General features: G+C 47.9%; 1 protein-coding gene across 1 annotated transcript in view; it reads right to left on the reverse strand.

Moving 5' to 3' along the window:
• The window catches only part of DNAH6 (dynein axonemal heavy chain 6), a 3,423,448-nt gene that overhangs the window by 155,293 nt on the left and 3,240,190 nt on the right, over positions 1-27,965 (reverse strand). Inside the window, exon 69 of the mRNA XM_069626424.1 lies at positions 3,313-3,432. Within this exon, the coding sequence (XP_069482525.1) occupies positions 3,313-3,432 (120 nt within the window). The remainder of the gene's footprint in view (positions 1-3,312; positions 3,433-27,965) is intronic.

The raw sequence follows: 27,965 nt of genomic DNA on the forward strand, positions 1-27,965 counted from the left end.
GCATGTTCTACACTTAAATACTTCCTGCTCCCTGCAACAGGTTCTTACTTGGGATATTGACTCTTTCTGAGGCACTAGGCTTACTTAACTAGCAGAGAGGGACTTCTTATCTGTTAGGGTCTTATAATTATATTGCACGGTATTTGTTTAATTGCTTTTTAATGTTTTCATCTAACTTTACGGCCTGCCGTTACTATTATTCTATTGCTAAACTGTGCTACTGTTTACTATTGTAAAGTGTGGATGATCTCTGGTGAGATCACCAACTGTGTATACATATATGTGTATAAAATATTTTAGGCTTAGCTACATTCCTTTGAATTTACCTTTCTAGAGTGGTTGAAGGTCTTATATGTATTTTGGTTCCCCCGTGAAAAAGTCTTATTTTTAAATCAAAAACAAAAAAAGTGGATTTAGAAAGACTGCTTTGGGATTGCGCAGCGCAGTCTTTCTAAATGGAACTGTCATGCCACTCGCCACACGAGTGCGTGTAGGGGCTGACAGGCACGGCTAAGCCGGGCCGGAAAACTGAAGCCTAAGGTTAATCAGGTAAGTATGTGTTTGTGTGCATACTGAGGTGTGGTTTAGCATGGCAGGGATGGGTGGGAGATAAGTGCAAGGGTGCTTATGTGGGGGTCGAGGCGGAGCGTTTGTGTCATGAAAGGGAAAGAGTGGGTGTCGAACCTCTTTGCTTGGAGAGCAGAGTATTTCAATTTTCACAGACCTTAACATATTGGCAGCAATAGCGAGAGAGAGGACACTCGTCTGATCAAGGAAAAAGACTTAAGCGTTGGACTCAGCTTTTAGAGGTCCCATTGCCCCAATGATTAGCATCTTTTTGTAAATTAAATAGCCTCTGAATTGGGGTGAGAGGTGCATTTAAAGGGCCAAAGGCAGCTTTACTAGATATTGAACCGCCTAGGCACATATGAAGTCAGGTGGGGTCGACAGCTCAATGGGTTGGTAAATGGCCCAACTCATCAGAGGTGGGAAGGGGGACAGCATAATCTCTTTCTTGAATTGCTGGATCACGAAGAAATGTTATTGTATTTATTTATTTATTTATTTATTTTGCAATTTGTAGAGCGCACCTAACCCTGGGGCATCTGGGCGCTGGATTCTTCAAGGTTACATACATGTTATCAGTAGCAGTAGTTTTAATATATACAGTTGGATATATATACAGTTGTGTTAATATACATCTACTTTATCTCTTGAAAACCTCCATATTCATACAAGCCTAAACAACATGTACCATGCCCACCCCTTTCAAGACCAGTTTTGTAACCAGAGAAGCAATTTTATTTCAAGAGTCTTAGTACAAAAGGAATTTCTTGAATTCCTTGTTCTTGGTGGAGTGCCCCTGCCTTTCTCTTATGCTTCCTTAACACTAGTCACTGGCCAGACGCACTTTCCTTTAACTGGATGGAACAAACCTGTTTCTTACCCCAATGTCTGTAAACTCCTCCAGGGATAGATTGTTCTAAATAATTCTTCTCTTCAGTGGAAGACCATAAAGGACATAGGGCCTCATTACGAGGTGGGCGGTAAGGGGTTAATGGTGCCGGTAAAGGTGCCGGAGCCGTTAACCCCTTACCGCCCCATTATGAGGTACGCTCGCGGGATCCGCTCTGGGCGCCTGGTTTTACCAGACGTCCTCAGCGGGTCTAGCGAGCGGCCCAGCATGCTAACAACGGGCCCGTTAATGACGGGCCCTTTGTTAGCATGCTCCCCATTCCCATTGAGCCCTATGGGGGCTCAAATGGGAATGGGGATGTTCTGGGTCCGGGATCCCTGAATGGGGAAATACCGGGCCCTCCAAGGTCGGAATGGCCTGGTATTTCCCCATTCAGGGAACACGGACCTGAGTTTGGAGGCAGCCATGCCCTTATTAAGGGCATGGCTGCCTCCAAACTCGTAATGAGGCCCTGTTGTACCTATCATACTGCTCCCCAACACATGTTGAGGCAATGGATGTACGTGTAAGAAATTACTCCCCATGCCTATTTGATGTCTTGAAACCAGAGCACTTTTATTTTCAAGGAAAAAATTGATTTCGAAAATGGAATAAACGGCCAAGCAAACGAGGTATTTATCACTGGAGCCTACGATCTGGGACTTTTAGGGGCTTGGGTCTGTGCCTTTAAAACAAATAAAGGATGTTTGGGAGGTCGTGAAACACAATTTAAACCAGAACTGCTTGCAGCTTCTCTACCATGGTCTGACACAAATGCGGTAACCCCCAATCTCGGGCACAAAGAGAATGAAACATGTACTGACTGGGCTGTCCTCATGGCGGCTGAGCTGTTTAAAGAGGTAAATAAATGGTACAGGAAATGGCATATATTGGAAATGTTACTTTTTGTTGTGAGGGCTCACTTATATTGATAAAGGCCAGGGAGTGGCATGGCAGTTGATTTTTTGGTAATTCAGTTCTAGGCTTTTAGAACAAGGAAATCAGTTGTGCTGCCATTTTAGGGAGTTAGAGACTACACAAAACGTGCAATCAGTGTTTATGTCTGGTTTGGTGAAATAATACAGCATTTTGGGTGGAGGAGTTACATAAGCATTCTTATGAAGTGCAGATAACATGAAGGATAAAACCATTGTAGGGAATAACTGATGTCCTGGATACTACTAACAGCCTTCGCATAGGTGTGGCTTAGACAGTGTTAAGGAAGGTGGCTGAAAGCTTAAACAAGGCTGGAAGAAACACTTGGTTATAAGGGAAATATTGTTGTGCAGTTTGGCCTCATGATTTAAGAGAGCACTTACATAGGCACGGACAGACATTTTGAAATTCAAACATCTATACAATAATTTTTTAAAAAAACCCATAGGACTCCTCTGTGTGTCACAATGGACTGGCTTTGCACGAGCTCTTAAAGTAGTGCAAGTGAATTTCATTACATTATAAATGTAATTGAGGTGACCGAGTAATCGCAGCCAAAGGTGGGAATCAATCTAAAGTATAGTTATCCATAAAGCATGATCTCTCTATAAAAGATCCAATACAGGATAGTCACACTCATGCTTTTTATCAATGTGAAAGGGTCTGGTGTGACCGTGGATTGCTAATGGGTGGGTAAAAGCAAAAAAAACACACAGACCATGTGTCCCTCACATCCCATCTCTCGGCCATCATCACTTCCTATGCTAATAGTTTCAGCTTTTAGGCAGTCATTACAGTATAAACTAATAACCAAAAAAGAATAGGCCTGCGTCCCTGAATGTTTACATAAGCAGGAACAGGGAATTTATCTGTAAGCAGTTTTAAATACACAATTACTTCTAGGTCCAAATGTATCTTACCTGATTCGGAGTATTTATAATCATCTTCAAGTGTATTGGGGGCAAAGAATCGTTTTAGTACAGTACGTAGGCATCTTTGGTCCCAGGCATCTGTGACTCGTCCTCCATATGTAATTTCACCTGGAAAAAGAATGTACATTTCATTCACTTTCTGTTTATTGGAGTACTTCACCCTAATCTGAAACTTGCAGTTTATTTCCGTGAACAATTATTTTTTCACTGTGGTCATCCAGTTTTTTTTTTAAAAAAAAACGTTATTATGCTGTCATTATGCTGAGATGGAATAAAGCATGATCCTTTGAAGTAACCTAGATCTTCATCAGATGGTAAAAAGCAAACATGAGTGGAAACAGTAATTCATTTTATGGGCTTGATCACGAGTTGGGCGGTATCCCAGCAGTGATACTGCCGGGATACCACCTAACGTTAATTGCGTTAACACCACCTGGTCCGACGCTATTTGCGCTGGATCACGGGTTGGGCAATAATGGGAAATCCCCATTCCCCATTGAGTCCAATGGAGCCAATGGGGCATTTTCGGAGCAATTACTACGCGCTGGCAGTAATTGCAATGAAAACGCGGCGCTAAATGGGATTTTCAACTCTGAGGTTACACAGCCCATTTAGCCCCAAACTTGTGATCAGGCCAGCCTTTAAATGTGGCAGTATTAGCGTTACGACCGCATTTAAGGACTACCGCCCAACTCGTGATTAGGCCCTATATATTGTAGGGGAGGACTGGTCCAAGACGACCCCCCTCGCCTGCACTTTCTCCCCAGGTGAGGACTATGGCTCTCTTGGGCGTCCCCTCATGCCACCCGGGCCCAGGTGGTGGAGGGCTCACCCACTGGAGACATTGCCCGCACGTATTAATTGCCCACACGTATTAAAATTTAGCTAGGCCTAGAAACCATTTTGTCTGGTAAAGATGGTGTGAGCTCAGCGCACTGTAGCGCGGCCCCCACCCTTGGAGGGTTTCAGTCATCCTTGTTGCCGCAGCACCCTGGTAGATCCGCTGCGAGCACGTTCCCACGAACCAGACGGACATGAGCTAGTGTAATACACTAACATTGTAACAGTTCACCTCCCGCAGTGTATCGTATCATCGCTCCCAGCATGACCCGGCCAGCAGGCCTAGGCAAATGAAAAGAACAGTAAAATGGTCGTCACATGCCAGACAATATTTGTATATTAATGTTGAGACTACTTGCAAGGAATGCCTTCCTCTCATAAAATCCCTTATATTACAGAAGCCTGTAAGATGTATAATTACAAGAGATCATGCCCCCATGATATAAGCGATGGGGAGCATGTACCATTGCAGTTGGGTACTAATAATAACGGCACGCACCAGGAATCTGGTTGTTACGTGCATGACTGGAAAACTTACACCCCATGGGCTCGTACCATAACTGAACTAATGCTGCTAGAGGACACAAGAAAACGAATGTAACCATACAAAGAGCCTATGTGAAGAATGCATGGGAAGGCGCATGTCATGTGTGCATGTCCAGGCCGCACATGTGCCACCACCGTCACGAACAGTGGCGGGTTACTTTCTATGTTCTCCTCCAATCCTAACTCTACCTCACTTACTGCAAATATATATGCATATAACTAAATACTGTACTTGTTAAAACATAATGTATGAATAAGGTGTTCAGACTGGATATAATCGAGACACATCCAGCAAAGCTTAAATGCATGTTTTGTATTACGCTGGATAAGTATTATAAGAGTGTTCAAATGTTTGTGATGTTTTTACCTAATTCGGCAACACACGAGGGAGATACCTTTGTGAAATACGTGCAAGGCCATTCCCCCTCCCACCCTGCGAAGGCTGCCAAGGCATGAGAGCAGAGGCCGCGCCGCACTGCTTTACCTCCCCCAACCAGACTGGAGCCGCTTCAAAGATTTGTAACCCCCTCTGTAGCGCCCAAGGCCACCACCCGCCACCTGCATTATTTACAACACAGCCGTAAACCTCTGCCTGAACACACGCGCCCCCTCGTAAACCTCACAACCCACCGGACCATCGCAGACTTATGGCCCTGTGCGATCAAGACACCCAACACTTTGACAACACACAGCGGAACATCCATAACAACTTCTAACAAGGCAGAAAGGAATGTACCGCCCGTCCCAGGCCCCGAAGCTTAGCCCCACGACCTATGGCCCTGGTCAACAGGACACTGGTAACCATGCCCTGACGTATTGCCTCCAGTCCCCTCACAAGGTGCATTCCTCCTGTGCTGCATTAACCTGTTGTATAACCTATCGAAAGATTTACTAAAGAAAATAATACCAGAATGTTTGAATGACTGCGGTGTGCACGGCTTAGGGCTAACAAGTCAGGAAAAGACATTCATCTCTGCCACTGGCCACGATGGCCCCACAACACCGCCTGGATGAACTCCGCCACCCGGCCAGGCCCAGCCCAACCCACGAGGCTGCCCAGTGACGTCTTCCAGCCAAAGCCAACCACATCACAGCAGCACCTATAGTTAGTCGTCGCCACCCAATCCCCATGAACTTGTGCCCCCTATAGTGTGTAGGTTCTTATGACGTTTTTTGTAAATATATACGCCTGTCTTTGCTATTGTCAGACAGAGCGCTCTCGGAGTTTGCAGAGTCCTTTGCATGCCCTATTCTGATTGATAAACTCCCATTTACGCTCACCCGCACTCTGTCTTGGCCTTATTCCCATCTTGGGAGAGTCCTTTATTGTCTCTCATTGCGGGGAGGATCGTGCTGTGTGGGGACGCTTGCCTTCAGTGGTGACCCCGATAGCGTGATTTTATTTCTTCCTAAACCCATTATAACCGTCCCCTTTTGGCACGAGAATCTCCGGTCGAAAAGGGATACGCACGGTGAGCCGGCTCCAGGAGGCTGCCCGCCAACGGCGACCGGTACACTAAGAAGTGCGCACTCAATAGAGAAAGGGTACGGGATCCCGGTTGAAAAATCCCCTTTGAGTACCGCTCGCCGGAGCCGGGGCTGACTGTTGAGCTGACGGCGACACTGCCTGGACGGACCCAGTTTCGGAGACTATCGGTTCAAGACGGGCACGTGAGTACTGAGTGTGAGCGATTGTAAAGGGAGCGGGGAGAGAAGCGTAGGACAGGGAACGAGAAGGGGGTACGAGGATATACTAAAGATTATTCTAAAATTTCCTTTCTTTTTCTTTGCATATGGCCATTAGGATTACGAGGTGAATAAAGAGATAGAAGTGACGGGAACCTAGCTCCGAAAGGGGGTGGAAGGCGGCGCCGCATAGTGCTATATTGACTAGTGCTGGGAATATATGACGAAGTGAAATACAAGATAAAAGTGTTCAGCAAAAGGGGGCACTGAGAATATATTAGTGATCGCTACTACTTCTTTTTCTTTTTTCTTTAGGGGTAGGGGGAGAATAAAAACGGAATTAGCACGAACTTGGGAGAAAAGTAAGAGAACAAGGGTCCTACTAGAGGGGGGAGAGCAGGTTAAAACCTATAAATATATGCATATGCGCTAAGTAAGATAGACAGGGACAGCCGGCTAGGGAGGAAAGGGAGGGCAGCGTGAATGGTGTACTGAGTGTTACCAAGAGGTGTGTGCACCTCTTATGTGTCAAGGGACGACTTTGATGTTGCGAATGTGTAAAACGGCTATAAATGTATAATTGTTAAATGGTCATGGTAAGTGTGACCGGATAAAACTTCTTGAAGGCAACGTTGAGACAGTGACGTGAGTGGGTGTCTTTTGATTTCCGGGTTGACGTTGTCAAAATAAATGATGGGTTGCTGTTGTATGTGTCCCCCAAAGAGAACAAATTAGAAACTGTGTACAGTCTGTTCCGTGTTGTGCAGTCAAGGGAGGGAGAGCCCAACCGAGCATAACATTGAATGTGAAGTAGAATACTAAAAAAAAAAATAATATCGATACTACATTCACATTGTAGCTGTAGACACACACAGCGACACATAAGCACTAGGAGGACACAGAGATGGGGGCTGAAACACCCTTATTACATATTTGTAAAAATCTTCCAGGGTACGCGGAGCGGATTAAGAAATATCACGACCAATGGGTAACTGAGTTGAAAGGAGAGGGGCTACCCCAGTTATGGCCAGAGGGAGGATCATTTGGCAAAAGCATTCTAGATACGGTAATGACATGCATTTTCTTGAAGTACCGAGGGAAACAGCTGCAGAATAGGAGGGAAATATTAGATCTTTGGCGGTTATTTGAAGAGGTACCACCACCTAAAGCGCCAGCATCAAATCCTGATCTCCCATCTACTACAGACAATCCACTGATGTTACAGAAAGATATCAAAGAATTGCCAGGTGTAGCGCCACCAGTAGAGGTAATAAGTTTATACCCGATATTAAAGAAACCCGTACCCGCGGAAGGATACAGTGATCCAACGTATGTACCTCCCCCGACAACTACTACACCCCACCGGCCCACTGCACCCCCACCATATGAAAGTACAAGGGAGCGAGGCCAGGCGGGTACACAAAGGGTGGACATAGAGAAACTCACAGATGATCTAGAATCAAGACTGTCGATAGCAAAAGATGAGCTCTCGAGGATAAAAAACATATGCGAACGAACAGCACTGGATACAACTAGAGCTGGACGTACGTCTAGAGCATCGGATGAAAGCAGAAGGCCCGAAGAGGGGTGGAAAAAGGGCGAGATCCTGTTTAGGATTGAGGAAGAACCAACGCGAATAATAGAAGTAGGGACCCGAGAGGAAGATGGTGGTAACGAAGATAGGCTTGGGGGACTTAGAGAGGAATTACTATGTGATATTAGAGAAGAGCTAGACGAAAGCGACAGGTTGAGTATGGCAATAGGAGGGGGAAGCGAGGGGGAGGAAGGTGCATGTTCTATGAGAACCCTAGATGATGAGTGGGCGGGGCGACTGAGGAACAGAGTGGGGAAGATGGCATCACTGGGAACATCAGCAGCCAAAACGGGTCCGGATGCAACAACGAAAGGAAAGCTACAGCTCCCGTTGATACATAGGGGAGGAGGGAGGCCTAACTATATCCCATGGGCACAGATGGATAAAGCTAATTTATTAAAGCTATTGCCCCCGTTATCAGGAGGGGCAAGTAAGTGGATATACGCCTTCGAAAAACATACAGCTGGGGTACCCCTAGCTGTAGGAGATGTGAAAAGTCTGCTCGTATCAGCGGTGGGCGACCAGGCTGAAAGAGTATGGGTTAAAGCCGGTTTCCCGGGAGTAACATTAGACTGTGACCGCCATGATGGGGCCTCCTTTAACACAGTGCGGGCTAGGGTGTGGGACGCCTTACGCGAAACATTTCCAGACACACCTGACTTACAGTCCGTGATGCAGTGTGAAATAAATGACGGGGAGGAGGCTATGGATTACATTTTTCGGGTCCAAGAGATGTGGAGAGCGGAAACGGGCACGCCCTGGTATCAATCGACATCTTTATTTTACTTCATTATAAAAAGGGGGCTCCCAAAGGAAGTGCAGAAGGCGCTTGACAAAATAGCAGGTATAGAAGCAAAGGGATGGCCGGAAATTCAGAGCATAATAGTACACCATTGTAAACGAATCAAGGAAAGGGAGAAGGAGGTGGCGCAGAAAAGATTGGCAGACGAGGCGAAGTTGGTGCAGACAAAGTTAGTGAAGGTTGCAGCAGCAGTAGCCGCGCTCCCACACAGCAGGGAGGGAGAAGATGAGGAGGAGGGGCTGATAGCAATACAGGGAAGGATGGCAACTAATTGGGCGGGAACAGGACAGCGGCAGTGGAACGAGCAGGAGCAGGGTGGAGGTCCGCAGTGGCAAGAGTGGACCCCTCGAGGGGGACGAGGTGGGTACAGGAGCCGAAGAGGAGGTGGACCACAGGGGTACGGGGGAATGGGAGGAAGTGGATGGCAGGGTCCCAGGGGCCCTCAGGGGAGTTGCTGGAACTGTGGGCGATGGGGGCATTACTCCAGGGAGTGCAGAAGTAGACAAAACAACGGGTTCCAGGAGGTGGAACAGTATGGCCATCCCCACCCGGGAAGCCCATATGGCCTTCCGATGGGACAACAGCAACTGAGAGACCCAAGCCAGGGTAACACGAGCCAGCAACAGGGACCCCAGTATAGAACACAGAACCACCCACAAAACATGCCTAACAACGACAGCATGCAATGTACACCAGGCAACCCTTTCGCGACAGCAGCTAACGGGGCCCCCGCACCAGCACCTTATAACGGCATGTCAGTGGTCTCAGGTAACGTATTTAATGAAGGGGGGGCGATGAGACACCCCGCATAGGACAGCCCACAGAGAACACTTGCGTGTCCAGTTCTATCTACCACCCACAGTGCAGCAGAGGAACCATTGGTGGGGGCGCAGATAGGAGACAGGCAATTTATATTCATGGTTGATTCGGGAGCGGAGAAATCATGTGTCAGGGAGGGCCGGTTCCCGTTATCTAACAGGAAGTTAGAGACGCAGGGGTTCTCTGGGGCTGTAATTGAAGTTACTTACACAGAAGCTTTGGATGTAACCATAGGGGGCAAGACTGTAAAAGCACCCTTACTGTATTATGAACAGTCCCCGATAAATTTGCTGGGAAGGGACCTTATGAGTAAACTTAACATGACCATATCATTTACCGAAGGAGGAATAGTGTGTTCTACACCCGGGATATGCCCCTTGCGTGCAATGTTGGTAGTGCAAGCCTACACAACCACACAGGAAATACGAGGGCTGCCACAAAAGGAAGAGATTTTTATTGCAGGGCTAAAGACTTTGGCCCTTATAGTCCCAGAGCTAAAAAACATGGATTGGAGGATTCCAGCAGAATTCCTCTTCCGCCCCATAGTGTATCCAAATGCAGCACCAGGATCAGTGGTGTCGTTGGATTTGCACGCTGTGCGGGTATCAACGAAACGGATCGCTGTGATTGGAATGGACAGAGAAGGATGTGAGTGGCGCACCGTACTGTGTACAAAGGCAAACCTCGCCCTACGCGAAGTAACAGATGAGGACCTCTTTTTAGACACAGAAGCAGATGGTGAGATAGTAATGGAAATAGCGATGCCCTGTGACATTTTGATCCAAGCCAGAGAGATCCCCGTCCAATTAATGGCAGTGGTAGGAAAACCACCGTCATTTTTTGATGACGACATGAGGTTAGTACCAAACAATTTATGGACAACAGGCCCCCATGATGTAGGGCTGTTGCATGGAGTACAACCTGTGATAATAAAACTAAAACAAGGAGCTATCTTACCCCGAGTCAAACAATATCCACTGTCCCGTGAGGCTGAAGAAGGGATAAAAGAAACTATAAATGCACTACTAGCACAAAGGATAATAGTGCCTTCAAACTCACCATGTAACACATGTATTTATCCAATCAAAAAAGCGAAAGGGGGGTCTTGGAGGATGATACAGGACTTACGCCCCCTCAATGATGTAATACAGAAAGAGTTCCCTCTAGTCCCGAACCCTGCGTCAATACTATGCAGCATCCCAAAAGCAGCATCACATTTTACAGTAGTGGACCTGAAAAACGCATTTTTCTCAATACCCCTGGCTGAAGAGAGTAGATATCTTACAGCGTTCACACTGGGGGGAAGAAGATATGAACATTGCAGACTGCCACAGGGATACTGTGAGAGCCCGAGCATATTCAACTGCATATTGCATGAAGACTTGGGAAACCTATCAGCAGACAGTACGATCATTCAGTACGTGGATGATTTATTGGTGTGTGCACAAGACGAAGCAACATGTAGAAAAGAGTCAACAATGCTCCTGACTTTACTAGCCAACAAAGGGTACAAGGTAGACAGGGAGAAGCTCCAGTATTGCCTGACTGAGGTCCTATACCTGGGACAGCTCATATCAAAAGATGGAAAAAGAATAATTCCCGACCGGGTGGAGGCAATAAGGTCAGTAGGAGAGCCCACGACGGTGAAAGACATGCAAAAATTTTTGGGGATGTGCAATTATTGCCGAGCATGGATACTAGACTATGCAGCATACACCAGGCCCCTCCTACAAGCACTCAAAGAAGCACAACAGGAGAATGTAAAAATAAAATGGTCAGAAGAAATGAGCATATCGTTCAAATCACTGAAAGAGCTAATTTCAAGCGCTCCAGTACTAGCAAACCCTGATTATGGACACGAATTTTACCTATTTTCCCATTGCAAAGGAACACTTATGACAGCGGTGCTGACACAAAAGACATCCTTAGGACACAAGCCCCTAGCTTACTATAGTGGTACTTTAGATGCCGTGATGCAGGGTCATTTCGCGTGCGAACAATCGCTCGCAGCAGCCGCATTTGCGATTGAAAAAAGTGCCACAATAGTGATGGGGTGCCCTGTGACATTGTTTGTGGAACACTCATTATTTGCAATACTGGAAAGATCAAAAAGCACACTGACCACGCAGCGGGCAACAGCATACGAAATTATATTGTCCAGCGCCAACATCCATATAGTGAGATGTGAAACAGTGAACCCCGCCACATTCATTACAGAAGCGTGCACATTAGAGGATATGCAAAATCACGACTGTGTAACCCACACCAGAGACGGAGGGGAGGGCACAGTTGTGTGTGAAAACGCTCTCAGCGAGGGGGAAGTGTACTTTGTGGATGGGTCCGCATCAATTGATATGGACACGGGAGAAAAGCACGTTGGCATGGCGGTAGTGAGATTGGAGGAAGGTGAATTAGAAACACTAGTACAGTACCGCCTCCCATCGCACTACTCTGCACAAGCAGCAGAACTGATTGCGCTCATAGAAGCACTACACGCAGCAAAGGGCTGTGCAGTTACAATATACACAGACTCAGCTTACATGACGATGACAGTACATGGAGGTCTAGCAAGATGGGGCCGTAGGGGATTTAGAAGGGCAGATGGAACACCAGTGCAGCATGCAGAATTGTTAAAAGAATTAATTGAGGCCCTACAAAACCCTACTGCCGTGGCAATAGTGAAGTGCCAGGCCCATACCTCCAACTCAGACGTTGTGTCTTTAGGGAACGCGGCAGCGGACGCTGCCGCCAAAGAGGCTTCCTATTTTCAGAAATACGACACCGGTGAGTTCATGATCAAGAACACAACAACCAAAGAACTGTCAGAAGGGTATAACATGATGTCCTTATCACAAATACTAGAATTACAGGAAGGAGCTAGTGCAGAAGAAAAACTAACATGGACAAAACGGGGATGCAGCCAATCAGGGACAGACCTACTATGGCGGCAAAATAACTCAGGGAAAGTGGTAATGCCACTGCAGTTACTAGAAGTTGCATTTCAACAGTTACACTTCCCCGCACACAACACCAAGCAGCACATCGCAGCAGAGATACAGGAAGAATGGTTTGTGCCCTGTCTCCAGGAACATGTGTCTCGATTGGCAATGGAATGTACAACATGCCAAATATACAACTCAGGAATGACATTACGCACACTCCGGGGAACAATTCCCAAACCCATTGGCCCCTTCAGAGAACTGCACATAGATTATGCAGACATGGGGGAAAGGTGTAATGGCTTGCGGTACATGATCGTGGTGGTGTGCCCATTTTCAAGGTGGGTGGAAGCGGGACCATGTGCGCGACCTGATGCCAAAAGTGCCGCCAAGTTCCTAGTAAGGGAAGTGTTCCCGCGCTGGGGAATTTGTGACGTAATTCGCTCAGACAACGGCTCTCACTTTGTGAATGAACTTTTCAAGGAAGTTACCACGTTATTGGGTATAAAACATAAATTGTGTTCGATTTATCATCCACAAAGTAATGGCGTAGTGGAAAAGATGAACGGCCTGTTAAAGGGCAGGTTATCAAAACTATGCTTCTCATTAAAGAAAAAATGGATTTACTGTCTACCCCTGGCACTATTTGAGTTGAGAAATCAACCAAGTAAAGACCACCATTTGTCCCCACACGAGATCGTGACTGGGAGACGAATGAACACAGCACACTCTCCACTGCGTGAACACTCAGATGCTCACAGAAGCGCCGCAATATTGGGAGATGAGTTCACAGACTACCTAAGAAAATTAACAAGGGCAGCGCGCGCAATATCGAAGCAACTCTCCCCACCCTTCACTAGAGAAGAGGGAAATGTAACAGGATCCGTCACGGAGCCAGAGCAACAGCTACAGCTAATGCCAGGCGACTCAATTTATGTCAGAAGCTTCGTGCGTCGGTGGAATGCACCACGATTCCATGGCCCATACGAAGTAATATTTTGCACGCCCACGGCAGTAAAGGTGAAAGGCTTGAGGTACTGGGTGCACTTGACCGACGTACGAAAAGCATACAGCGATGTACACTAGGAGATAGACGAGGAGGCACAAACAACAGCAAACGATGCAAATGAGTAGGATGTCTAAATATCGACTTGCGTGAGTGTGTGTGTCAGCACTGGACCTGAATGGAATAATGTCAGCACTGGAATTGAATGAAATAATGCCTGACAAGGATATTACAAAAAAAAAAAAAAAAAGGGGTGTGTGTGGGATTTCCTTTTTTTATCTCGTTGAGTGATATATAATTAATGAAATAATATTATTATAGCTTGTATATACCCTTGTCTGTGAATGCCCCTCCCCCGCACCCCCACCCGCTTCCATACCCCGTCAAATGTATTGGCACAGATGGTGCCAGCAAAACGTTTACATGCATGCACTTAATGCACTTTTATATCTCAAACAGGAGTTTCCATGGCATCTAACGGGCAGCCTGCAACGGATAGAATTAGTAGAATGAGAGAATTAGTATATGAGAGATGTAGATATTCGTATGAGTGTGGATTATCAGTATGCATCACATTGTTTTTTATGATAATGTTTGACTTGGTTACATATTGGTTTATAGCGTTCATCTCTATCGAGATGTACGAGGGGGGAGGGAGTAATAACACTACTGGACCAATTAACAGTACCACCGGGCCCGATACAACTGCAGGTGTCAATACCAGGGAAGGTGATTTTTTGATATGGGACGGAACTAAACTTGTGTGGGGGTATCATACCACACCATCCAGTGTTGTGACCTCACAAAGAGAAAAGCCACAAGGTGGAATACAGAGCAACACAGTGTCTCCACCAGGGGTATCCACTTACAATGCCCACAGTCTCAATGACCGAAACCCGTCTGCCATATCATGGTTATATAACACCCCCACCAGCCAGCTTGCCCCCACCCCAGAAAACAATATGCCAGATAACGTCAGGAAAAAAGACGAAAAGCTACTAGAAATGCACGAAATATTATATGATGAATGGGTCAAGGGGGGCGGGAATGAGAAAGGGGGGTCTAGTTTGTCTACTGCCCAGGGGGGTGGGAAGTACATGAGCAACAAGAACAACAGAAGAAAGAGAGAAGCAGGGAGGAGAAAGTACGATGAGTACTATGGGCTAGGTCTAGATGAGATGGAAGACCCACGACACCCCCATCAAACAAATAAGTGGTATGCAGACATGAGTGCCACAGCTAAACAGACAACAAACGAGAGGTGTTATGTCTGTTCCCTCATCCCCCATGCATCAGGTACACCCAAAGTGTTGTTACCCAAAGAGTTGCCTATTGTGGATGCCCAATGTCTCCTTCATCTCACGCTGTGCAGGATTAAGAACACCTTCCAGGCACACGAAGTGACTTTTCAAATGCTGCAGAACGAGAAAACGTGTTACCCACAAACGGCAGGAGTAGTATGTTTGAAAGAACCATTTTTTGTGATAGGAGGGACACTTTTTTCCGACAACAAGCGGAAGGATGAAGAAGTACTGTGCAAAGCGGAAGCACTAAGAGGTGTGGCGCCAGATAAATTACAGTGGATAGAGGAAACATGTACACCAGTATGGAGAGAACACATTTCAAAGCTAACTTGGGTAACTGCCATTGAAAAGCCGTTCAAACTACAGAGCGAAATGGACTATAAACTGTGCTTTAAAGGAGAAGGGAGAACCACCATGGGAACAAACAAGAACTGCAACAAGACCCTCACCATCCCAGACCTAAAGAAAGGGACAGCGGCCCTGATGGACACGTACTGGGTGTGCGGCAAACAGGCATACCTACACCTCCCCCAGTCATGGAGTGGCAGCTGCTCAATGGCCACTCTGCACTCAGCCCTGATGGTGATACCAGAAAGCCACGTCGATGGGACACAGGAACGCATGCAGAGTGTGGCTCAACCAACTGCAGAGACACAAATATATGTCCTGTCTTCTGGAAACAAGGAAGAAGTGCTGACCCGTAACAGGCGAGCATCAAATTACATATCAAAGGCATCATCAGAACTATTGGCTCAGATCCCAGACAAATATCGATTATTCAGCTCAGCAGAAACATTTTTTGCCTCACTCGTCTCAAGTGTCCAAGCACGGGCAAACGCAAAATGGCTCCAGATAACACGCTGGGAATTGATTCAGCTGGCGAACGACACTGAAGAAGGATTCAATATCATCAGAGTTGAACTAAGAGCTTTACGACTAATGACCATGCAAAACAGGTATGTTCTGGACCTGTTGACAGCGATGGACGGTGGTGTTTGCCGAAAAATAGGAAGTGCCTGCTGCACTTTCGTACCTTCTGAAGACGCAGAGAATGGCTCCCTGTCCCATGTGATCGAAGCAGTCCACAACCTAGGAGAAAAAATGAAAATGGAAGGTGGAGCAGAAGCGAGTACCTGGTTCGACAACATCTTCTCCTGGGTTCCCTCATGGCTTGGAACAACTGTGAAGTTTTTAATACCAGCTGTTGTGTTCCTCCTTCTACTTTTTTGCCTGTGCCAGGTGGGTCTTCGAGTCTGTGCTAACGCAGTACCAAATGGTGCAATGATGATGGTGACAATGGGCAACTCACACGGTACAATAAAAACAATGCAAGAAGCACAAGTACAAACAGGGATAGATAATTCGCCCAGGTACCAACTGGTGCCCATATACCACGATAAAGATATTGTAGATAAGTTGTGGCACACCACCATCAAAGAGCCCCGTATACTAGAATGTTATGAGGAAGTTTGGGTAGATTTAGAAGCAGATGGTGGGTGCATATATCTAACGTGTACCCCAGATGAATATGCCCGGAGAGGTGAGAGCTTAAGAGCAGTGTGCAGAGCATGGATGCCCATCAAAGGAACTCCGGCATGGGATGAGGCGGTGATGGACGAGGCAGAATGTAGGAGGATAGAAGATTTAAAGAATTCGTTACTTTAGTAACGAAAGGGGGGAAATGTAGGGGAGGACTGGTCCAAGACGACCCCCCTCGCCTGCACTTTCTCCCCAGGTGAGGACTATGGCTCTCTTGGGCGTCCCCTCATGCCACCCGGGCCCAGGTGGTGGAGGGCTCACCCACTGGAGACATTGCCCGCACGTATTAATTGCCCACACGTATTAAAATTTAGCTAGGCCTAGAAACCATTTTGTCTGGTAAAGATGGTGTGAGCTCAGCGCACTGTAGCGCGGCCCCCACCCTTGGAGGGTTTCAGTCATCCTTGTTGCCGCAGCACCCTGGTAGATCCGCTGCGAGCACGTTCCCACGAACCAGACGGACATGAGCTAGTGTAATACACTAACATTGTAACAGTTCACCTCCCGCAGTGTATCGTATCATCGCTCCCAGCATGACCCGGCCAGCAGGCCTAGGCAAATGAAAAGAACAGTAAAATGGTCGTCACATGCCAGACAATATTTGTATATTAATGTTGAGACTACTTGCAAGGAATGCCTTCCTCTCATAAAATCCCTTATATTACAGAAGCCTGTAAGATGTATAATTACAAGAGATCATGCCCCCATGATATAAGCGATGGGGAGCATGTACCATTGCAGTTGGGTACTAATAATAACGGCACGCACCAGGAATCTGGTTGTTACGTGCATGACTGGAAAACTTACACCCCATGGGCTTGTACCATAACTGAACTAATGCTGCTAGAGGACACAAGAAAACGAATGTAACCATACAAAGAGCCTATGTGAAGAATGCATGGGAAGGCGCATGTCATGTGTGCATGTCCAGGCCGCACATGTGCCACCACCGTCACGAACAGTGGCGGGTTACTTTCTATGTTCTCCTCCAATCCTAACTCTACCTCACTTACTGCAAATATATATGCATATAACTAAATACTGTACTTGTTAAAACATAATGTATGAATAAGGTGTTCAGACTGGATATAATCGAGACACATCCAGCAAAGCTTAAATGCATGTTTTGTATTACGCTGGATAAGTATTATAAGAGTGTTCAAATGTTTGTGATGTTTTTACCTAATTCGGCAACACACGAGGGAGATACCTTTGTGAAATACGTGCAAGGCCATTCCCCCTCCCACCCTGCGAAGGCTGCCAAGGCATGAGAGCAGAGGCCGCGCCGCACTGCTTTACCTCCCCCAACCAGACTGGAGCCGCTTCAAAGATTTTTAACCCCCTCTGTAGCACCCAAGGCCACCACCCGCCACCTGCATTATTTACAACACAGCCGTAAACCTCTGCCTGAACACACGCGCCCCCTCGTAAACCTCACAACCCACCGGACCATCGCAGACTTATGGCCCTGTGCGATCAAGACACCCAACACTTTGACAACACACAGCGGAACATCCATAACAACTTCTAACAAGGCAGAAAGGCATGTACCGCCCGTCCCAGGCCCCGAAGCTTAGCCCCACGACCTATGGCCCCGGTCAACAGGACACTGGTAACCATGCCCTGACGTATTGCCTCCAGTCCCCTCACAAGGTGCATTCCTCCTGTGCTGCATTAACCTGTTGTATAACCTATCGAAAGATTTACTAAAGAAAATAATACCAGAATGTTTGAATGACTGCGGTGTGCACGGCTTAGGGCTAACAAGTCAGGAAAAGACATTCATCTCTGCCACTGGCCACGATGGCCCCACAACACCGCCTGGATGAACTCCGCCACCCGGCCAGGCCCAGCCCAACCCACGAGGCTGCCCAGTGACGTCTTCCAGCCAAAGCCAACCACATCACAGCAGCACCTATAGTTAGTCGTCGCCACCCAATCCCCATGAACTTGTGCCCCCTATAGTGTGTAGGTTCTTATGACGTTTTTTGTAAATATATACGCCTGTCTTTGCTATTGTCAGACAGAGCGCTCTCGGAGTTTGCAGAGTCCTTTGCATGCCCTATTCTGATTGATAAACTCCCATTTACGCTCACCCGCACTCTGTCTTGGCCTTATTCCCATCTTGGGAGAGTCCTTTATTGTCTCTCATTGCGGGGAGGATCGTGCTGTGTGGGGACGCTTGCCTTCAATATCCAAGGCTGGCATACAAGGAATGCAGTGCTGTGATCATTTTAAGTAGCAGTAATGCAACTTAATTGCAGAGCTGTTAGCTTGCAGAGGGAGCAGTTAGACATATTTTACTGCATAACATATGTTTTCATTAACACATAATGAAACTAGTCCAGTCTTTTGTGAATTTCCAAACACGTGGAAACACTTTTAAAAGCAGGTGTTATGTGTGTGCTTCTGTCAATGGTAAAAATGTCTTGGCAGCAAAGGGAAGGCAGATACAGCAGTCTACGGCAGGAGCAGCTGTGAAAGGACCTTCTTGCTAGTGTGCTTCCTGGGCAAGTATATATCTTTAACTGGAACCACTGAGGTGGAACTCCGATGGTACCTTTGGCATAAAGGTGAGGTGTGTATGCAGTACCACCCTCGAACCGTGGATGGAGAAGTATGCCTGTTTGTACGACAGGGCCTAGATCTCCCTGACCTGTCTGGCCAAGGTGGTCGCCACAAGGAATGTCGTCTTTCACGACAGAAACTTGAGCGGGGCCCGGCGCATAGGCTCCAAGGGAGCCCCAATGAGCTTAGTCAAGACCACATTGGGCTCCCAAGCAGACACAGGCACCATCACCGGCGGACCAAGGAGTCCCTTGAGGAACTGCTTGACGAGTCTATGTGACCACAGAAAAGGCCCACCGGTGCCCTGGTGTAACGGGATATGGCAGCCAAATGCACCTTGATCGAGGCATGAGTCAATCCAGTCTTGGCCAAAGAAGCAGGTATGGTAAGAGCTGCGGGCTGTGACATGCAGAGGGGTAATCTTCTGAGCCCGGCACCACACAGAGAAACGCTTCCACTTATGGTTGTAGCAAGTTAATGTTGAAGAGGCCCTGTCCTCTGCAAGGTTGTCCTTACACTCTGCAGGTAAAGCATAATGTCCAAACTTTAGGGCTGCAGGAGCCAGAGAAATTGAGGTTTAGCAAAGCCGGGTCATGGTGGAGAATCGCTCCTCCCTCTCTGGACAAGAGGTCTGGAAGTAGTGGCAGCTTGATGGATGAAACTGCTAAAAGATGTAGCAGGTCTGGATATCAGATTTTTTGGGCCACGCCGGAGCTACCGGAGCTACTAGTATCATCTTACAGTGACACTGTCTGAGTGTCTTGATCACTCATAACAGGAGTGGGAACGGAGGAAAAGTGTGTAGCAACAGTTAGTCCCACAGGAACAAGAATGCATCCACCATGCTCCTTGGCTGTGGGAACCTGCTGGCAAACTTCTGACACTTGGAATTCCCAGCTGTTGAGAAGAGATTGATCTGGGGTTCACTCCATTTGAGGAACAGAAGATTCACCTGGTCTTGGCGAAGCTCCCACTCGTGGCAAGAACGAGCGAGTCTGCAATGGTGCTCTTGGTGTCTGCCAGGTGAAAAGGGACGAGGAACATGTCTTCACTAATGGCCCAGTGCCACAGATCCTCGGTTTATATGGAGAGTGCTGGAAAGCACATCTCACCCTGCTTCCGAATGTAGAACATGGTGGTGGTGTTGTCCTTGAAGATCCTCACCACCTTGGCCCTCATCAACGGCTGGAAGGATTTTAGGGCCCAAAAGAAGTTGATGTGAATTGTCTTTTCTTTAGGTAGCCAGAGTCCTCTGGCGTATTACTGTCTGGTATGCACTTCCCAACCTTCCACGGAAGCATCCGTGGTGACTGTCTCCTGGGAAGCAGGGACTTGGAACAGAGGCCCCTACATGAGATGAGAGTGTATGCCCCACCACGGTATAGCTTGTCAGAACTCCTCGTTGAGCGGGATCTTGTCCGTCCAGGATCTTGAAACTTGCAGCCATCTCGCATCCAGAAACTCCTGGAGAAGCCTCATCTGTAGTCTGCAAAGGCAGATGAGGTTGAAACAGGAAAACATCATGCCCAACAGTGACTTGACTGCCCACACTGTAGTCGACTGCGCTGATGATAGGTGCTGCACTTTCCCTAGGATGGCTACCACCCTCTCTTCTGATGGAGCCTCCCAAAACAGAGCATTCTGTGATGGCTTCAACAGGACTTTGGATAATTTATGGAGAATCCCAGATCCTTGCCATGTGCTGGATTGCCAGAGCATGGGAGCGAGACCGAACCAACCAATCATCCGGGTATGGGTAAACGTGGATGCCCTCAAGACGAAGATGCACTGGCATCGGAGACAAACACTTTGTGAAGACCCTCGGGCTGATTTAAGGCTGAAGGGAAGTGCCTTGAATTTATAGTATCGCCCATGGACCACGTACCGCAGGAACTTGCAGTGCTTCCGATGGATGGGGAAGTACGCATCCTCCAGGTCCAGTGATACCAGTAAGTCGCCTTCCTCCAGTTGGTGTAGCTTATGCTTCAACGTAATCACCATGAACTTGTGGGACTTCAGATATTTGTTGAGGCGTCGCAGGACCAGGATCGGCTTCCACCCTCCTGGCTTCTTTTGGACCAGAAAGTATCTGGAGTACATTCCGGAGCCCTGGAGATGCTGGGGAACACATTTTGTTGCCCCCTTTTATAACATGGCTTGGGCCTCCTGAAACAGCTCCGCCACATACTGCTCCTGATGAGTTACAGGGTAAATATAGGGATACCTGCATTGGAACTTCAAGGTGTCTCCCAGTCCGAGAGTGTGCAGCACCTATCTGTCGGTGGTGATGGTCTCCCACGCACTGATGAACTTTTTCAGCCGGCTTCCCACCAGGGTGCACCAGTGGAGGTCAGTTCCAAAGTCGGTTCAGGCCTTCTTAGGCATAGGGGTCCTGCCCTGTGGGCGGCATTGTCCTCTACTGCATTACGTCTGTGAGCAGCCTATATATGCTTCCTGTGTCGTGGAACTGGAAGGCTACCGATAAGGTGCAGTTTATCCCTTAGAGGATCTGCCAGATTTTCCTCTTGAAGAATGAAAGGATAATGACTGACATTGCTGCAGGGTGCCCAGCAAATGTGCCATCTCTGTGTCAGTCTTGATGAGATGAACAAACCAACTAACTTGAAGAGACTCATCAACCGCCTTGCCAAACAGGTTCTCTTCGTCAAATGGATGTCCAACACCTTACACTGAACGTCCGGCCTGAGGTTGGTGGCTTTCAACATCCCGGTCGACGAAAAGACACTCTGTTTCCCATCTGATGAAATCCAGTGTCCGCGATGTCCACCGCCACTTTGATGGCGTGATCTGACGCTACCTCCCACTCCTAGAACAACTCAAGAGCTTCTGCCTTCTTGTCATCAGGTAGGGAGTCAAGAATCAGGCCCAGCTTATACCAGAGTTCCCAGTCATAGCGTGACAAAATTACCAGAGCATTAGCAGCTTTAATGGTGCTGCCAGATGTATAGATAATTCTCTTCCCCATAGCATCCAGATATGCAGAGCATTTCCTGGCCGTGGCCAAGACCAGTGAGTCAGGTGAAGGCTGTGACCTCAAGCACTTGGGGGCTGAGTCCGGAAATCTGGATTTCTTCTTGAGCCTGTCCTGCTTGGGTTGGGAGGTGCTTGGGTTCTTCAACAGCACTGGGCCTTCATCCTAGATATCGTTAGACCAGGGCCGGTGCAAGGATTTTGCCACCCTGGGCAAACTCTCATATTGGTGCCCCTCCCACCACAATCTTTCTGGGTCCTAACGTTTTTTAATCAACCGTCACCATTTTTTTACTGATTGCTGCAACCCATCACATTACCTTCACCTAACACATCGCTCACGTCTTCTGCGGTGTATGGATTCCAATGCACTTTCTTCACATTAAACTGCAAGTGCACTAGCATGTCGCTGGTACACTGTATCCAGGCATGCTAGCTGCCTTGTGATGGCTCTCGGATGTGGTTGTGTGTCAGCTGCACATATGCTCACATCGGGTGATGGCAGGTTGAGAGATGGCCAGGAACAGCAACCAAGAGCTAATCACTTGTGCAGTGTTATTATTCAAAGGGACTCTTTCACAGTGTATGGAGCGTTCATGTCAGTGTGACACTTATTGTACACAGGGATGAACACAGCAGGCTTTGTTTTGATTGGTGACTGATGCTGGCTGATAAAGTAAACCCAGTCTGCCTTTCTTTTGTTTTGCTATCACTCAACTTACCCTCCCACACTGAATCCGTTGGTTGTCTCTGTGACCATCAGTCTGGCTTTAGAGCATCCAGAGGCACAGAAACAGCTCTTCTTAACACTTGTGAAGGCATCCCTCTGTCCTCATTCTCCTCGGCCTCTCTTCTGCTTTCGATATGGTAAACCAAAACATCCTGATCACCCATCTCTGTGATACCCTGGGAATCACAGATCAGGCCCTGGTGTGGTTCACCTCCTTTCTCTTTGAACGGCCCTGCCAGGTGGAACTTGGGTCCTTTCTCTCCTCTATTACTCTCTCTACTTGTGGTGTCCCCCAGGGAAATAACCTATCCCCCTGGTTTTTCAAAATCTACATGGCCTCCTTGGCCCACATGATCTCTACCTTTACCTCTAAGCTGGCTGACACGCAGCTCTCTTCCAGGCTACCCTCGGCCGCCTCCTCCTCCTCCTCGCTCATCCCTGACTGTATCTGCAGGTCAGTCTTGGTTTGTGCTGCTAGCTATCTTTGCCAGAATGCCAGTAAGACAGAGATCATACCCCTGCTCCCGCTTTCCCACTCTTACACTGGCCGACCTCCCTATGTCCTGCGCCCTCACCTACCAATGAGGCAAAAAATATAGGGGTCATCTCTCCTTCTCTCACATCTCAGACATCTCCAAAAAGTCCTACTACCAACTGCACCTCCTGAGAGGTATTCTTCCTGTTCTCACTTTTCCCCAGAGACTCACCACCTCGCAAGCCTTAGTTCTCTTCAGGCTAGACTATAACAGTCTTTCTCAATCTTCCTACCTCTGCTCTCTGTCCTCTACAACTCATCCAGAACAGAACCGCAAGACTTATCCTTGTCCTCAAGCCTAGGGACCGAATCTCTCCGGCGCTGAAATCCTTCCACTGGCTCCCCGTGGCTGCCAGGATCAAGTTCAAGACCCACTGCATAATCCACAAGTCTTTCTGGGGCCGGGGTCTGCACGATCTACAACGCTCTCTTCCTAAATACTCTCCCTCTAGAGTCCTCCACTCGTCCTCCTCCAACTCTATGCGGGCGAGCCACTTTCACAAACAGAGATTTGGGGGTAGATCTCTATCCTCTTCAGGTGCCTCCCTCTGGAACAGCCTCCCTGCCTCTCCATCTTGAGCCGGAGCACCTTAAGTTCCATAAACTCCTCAAGACCTCTCTCTTCTCTTCCTCCTTTGCTCTCCCACTCCCCTGCTAACCTTTGTTCTTTTTCTCTTCACCCTCCTTCTCCTCCCTAACTCTGTTCAGTTTTGTTGACTGGCTGCCTGGTTCACTTCCAGAGCCTTACAGGTCCCAGGCTCCCCCGCCAGTCTTTTGCACTTTGCTCCGGGCCACTGCACTATGTTCAGCATTACTGCACTTTCAGATCACGCTCCATGAGCGGGGCAACCTCTCTGCACTTAACCATGCATGCATGACCTAAATCTACCAGGACTAATTAGTCTGTCATCTTGTTTACAATGTAATTATAACGATTCCAAAATCACTAATACCAAAATAATGAATTCCCAAATAAATTCCTTTATTGCTGTTTAGGGGGGGGTTTCTGACTCAAAACCCCCAATGTTTTTGTTCTTAATACTTTCCCCCACCCCCAAAATCACTATTCCCTCCCAACCCCTTTAGTTTTTTTCCAAATTCAATATTTTGGAATTTGATATTTTAGGTTCGTTATAATGGTATTCGTTATTTTGGTATTCATGATAATCACTGCATACCACCCCACCCCCTCCTTTTGTGTCCCTTCTCCCTAGCTTGGTTGCTGCTGTAACACTTCATGCACTTGCACCAGGTGAAATGCCGTCAGGCCGAGTATGCTAGTTTTTCTGTCAATCACTCTGAAACTTCAGGGCCTAAGTGATTACTGTATTTCCTTGTTCCCTTCCCGCCTTGAAGCACTTTGAAGCACTCCACCTGTGTATAAGCGCTGTATAAATGAACAATAAAATAAGTAAAAATAAATAAATTAGTGTCATGATGTTCCTTTAAATAGACTACCTGGTACTCCAGTACTGGAGGAAGTGTGATGAACCGGCGCTCCCCACAGCCCCCAACTACCCTTTTTCTTTTTTAAGTTACAACTGTGTTTCAAAGTGACCTACTTGAGCAGAGCTGTGACCGAACAGTAATGAACTGCACTTACTCAAAACATCTTGCCGTTGGTGCAGCCTGACTAATGGGGCAGAGAGCTGACTCTGAGATGACCTTGGGCGATATGGGGCTATTGGCTTGAGTAAAGCGAGCTCAGACATCCCAGGAGTGGATGCGTTTTGGGCAGGAAGTGGGTGGCAATGGCTGGCTATAGGGATTTGCATGGCACTTAGGTAGTCAATGGACTGCAAGCTCAAATGGGCACATGAGTCCCACGAAGGCAGATGGGGCAACACGGCCCGCCAATGTTCCTCTCATTTGATGTAATCACTAAAACAATGTCTGAGAATCAGGAAGACTCCGCGACCTGCAGGGACACTGGGATTGCCTGCATTCCAGGGTCTCAGTAAACATCCTGTATTTATTCCACGTTGGGCATTCCTTGAATTTGTTGCCTCCAGCTCCCCTGGATGCATTGAAAAGCTAAATTCTGAATCCCCAAATGGGTAGTGTGTGGGACTGACTACATTATTCGAGGTTGTGGCTCTGTCAAGAACAAGTGTTGCCCCAAGGAAGGAAAAGGCAGCCATGTTATTGATTGACCTTGGAAGGGTTTGCACTGCAAGTCGGTCCTGCTTGCATTAGTGCCATTGACCGGAAGTGTCTGCACTGCACACATGTGGGGCGTCTACAGCAGGCGTGTTAACAAAGTGAGCTAAGTTAATGCATAATATATTGCACGCATGCACCTCTGCCTGCACTCCGTGCTATTTTCAACTGTTATAGTCAGTGCATTTAGATTAAGGGTACAAATGGGCATGCAACCTGAACTATGTTTTAAAGCTGTTTGCAGGGGACGCACTGACATTCGTGAGTGTGAAGGATACACAGGGCACACACGAGCATGCAATCTGCACAGTGTCAGTCTCCCAGTGTTGCACACGCAGTACAGCAGAGCACACATGTTAACGCAGGTACCAGTTCCTGCTAGGGGGATTTGAAGAGGAGGGAGTGTACGAAAGGAAGCGGGGCCTGTCCCATCAAGGCAAGGCAGTATACAATTAGTGTGGGGTCCTCACCTGTGTGACGTCGGACTGTTTTCAGCACAGGCTCAAGTACAGGCAGGGCCTCACAGCACAGCAGGGGCTGCCGTGTCCAGGATGGGTGGCCTACGCGACAGGTACTCAAAGGCCTGGCGCACCGGCGCCGCACAGCATAAGGCTGTTGCCGGCTTCCAGCCAGGGTGCGCAGGCAACAACATCTGATGGACGGTTTGGACGGTGGACCAATTCAAGTTAACAGGCTCGGGGCAGGGGGCTCAGCCAGGCTGCACAGTGCACTGCAGCATTCCCTGATAGACTCACACCATGACCATCACAACGATCGGTCGATACTCGAGGGGGCACGTATGGTGCTTCGTTCATGGCCTGCCACATGGAGAGCAAATGCGTAGGTGCCGGACCATGCCAGCGCTGCCACGCCCATGCAACTCGTGACCCTGACACAACCCCAACCTTTGCAGCGTGGCGGCGCCACCTGGTCTGCTACAGCCAGCATCAGCTTGAAGACGTTCAGGGTCGGTGCTATCACAGACAAGGCAGTTAGTATTATACAATTAGTGTGGAGGTGTTAAAGCAGCATTTTGCCGCTCTAACATTTCCACATACAGGCAAGCGCCTAACTTTGCCTAGTGATAGCCCCGGCCCTGCGTTAGACAAAGGAACAGACATGATGGTCCTCCGCCGCTGAAAAAGGAACCCTTTCTTTTTCGTCTCCTCAGGCACCAGTTGAAAAGTTCAGAGGCCCTGGACATCATCGAATGGAAGCAGCCAACCTCATCCGGTTGAGAAGACCTGTGCGGGTGTTAAGATGGATTTCTGAACTCTGACCTGGTGGGCAGAGGTTCAGAAGGCCAGCCTAGTTTCTTGGAACAGGGTAACCTCTGGACAAGCTAGACCAATCAAGGTAGCTATGGCAGGTGGTCAAGACTAAGTTTCAGGAGGGGTGAGGGTAACTGAAAGACCTCAATGAGCACACACAGCAAGGACACTTACAAATTACTCCCAGACAGGTGTTATATCAACAATATAGACACATTTATTTCAAGGCCTTTGTATCTCAGACCATAGCAAAAGAATCACAGGAATACTAAGTAAACCAACACATAACTATCAATACAATCTAGGGTCTGAAGGGTTAAATTAACGAAATATGTCAACAACCTAGATGGGAAGGAAACAAGCAGTGCAGGTAGTCTTTAGGCCCCTTCGACATCAACAACACACCTAACTAAGAGGCAGTCCAAGCCCTAAAAAGAGAGGAGCCTTGGCCCAATAGTACATGCAATGCAAGTGCACACGGTTGTTTCAATGGGCAAAATGGGGTCTATTCAGGGGTCTCTAGCAGCTCAGGAAGGTGGATGAGGCGATGAAGAATAAGTTTCCACTATTCAAGAAGGGCCTCCACTTGAAGGCAGAGGCAGTTCCAGAGTGCGGGATGGAGTCGCTAGTTCGCACTAGCAGTGGAAAGGAGAGGGACCCTCAGGGGCCACTCGTGCGTAAAAAGAGGCCCTGGCGCTAGGGGTCACTGGTTGGTGTTGGAAGTACTCACTGGTCCCAGGCACACTCAGACCCAAACTTCCTCTGTTCAGTCCACTTCGCTTGCAGATTCGAACACGACAAAAAGGACGTCTCTGCGGCTTTCAGTTCCTGAGATATAGCGTTGATTCCCAAACAGGACGGTGGCTATTTCTCTGCTCCGGGTGGATGAATCGACCCAGTTTCACTGCAGCAGGCTTCAGGGGCTAGAGGGTCACAGATGCAGCATACCTGCAAAGGTCGTTGCTGCGGCAGGGCAACACAGTAACCGCGTATGCTCCGATCCGGTCGCACTCGTCTCACGTCAGACCTGGGAATGCCAAGTGTATGAAATTTGCAGGTTTTGATGAAGGTGCCGAGAATAGTTGGTCCCACTATTCTAATGGGTTGAAGCATCTTTGCAGACCTTCTAGGACAACCAGATGCAGAGGGGTGCCACGGGACAACAGCGGGCTCAGGGTGCCAAACCTTCCAACGGTTCACCAGCGGTTCCTCGACTCAGCTTCTTAGTTTCAGGATACTTGGATCCTATCCTTCGTTCAGTGCGAACTCCAGAGATCGACATGGTATGGGTGTTTTTGGCCTCCTCTTATC

The sequence above is a fragment of the Ambystoma mexicanum genome, chromosome 6p, assembly GCF_040938575.1.
Source record: "Ambystoma mexicanum isolate Mex_15411 chromosome 6p, UKY_AmexF1_1, whole genome shotgun sequence".
NCBI classification, from domain to species: Eukaryota; Metazoa; Chordata; class Amphibia; order Caudata; family Ambystomatidae; genus Ambystoma; species Ambystoma mexicanum.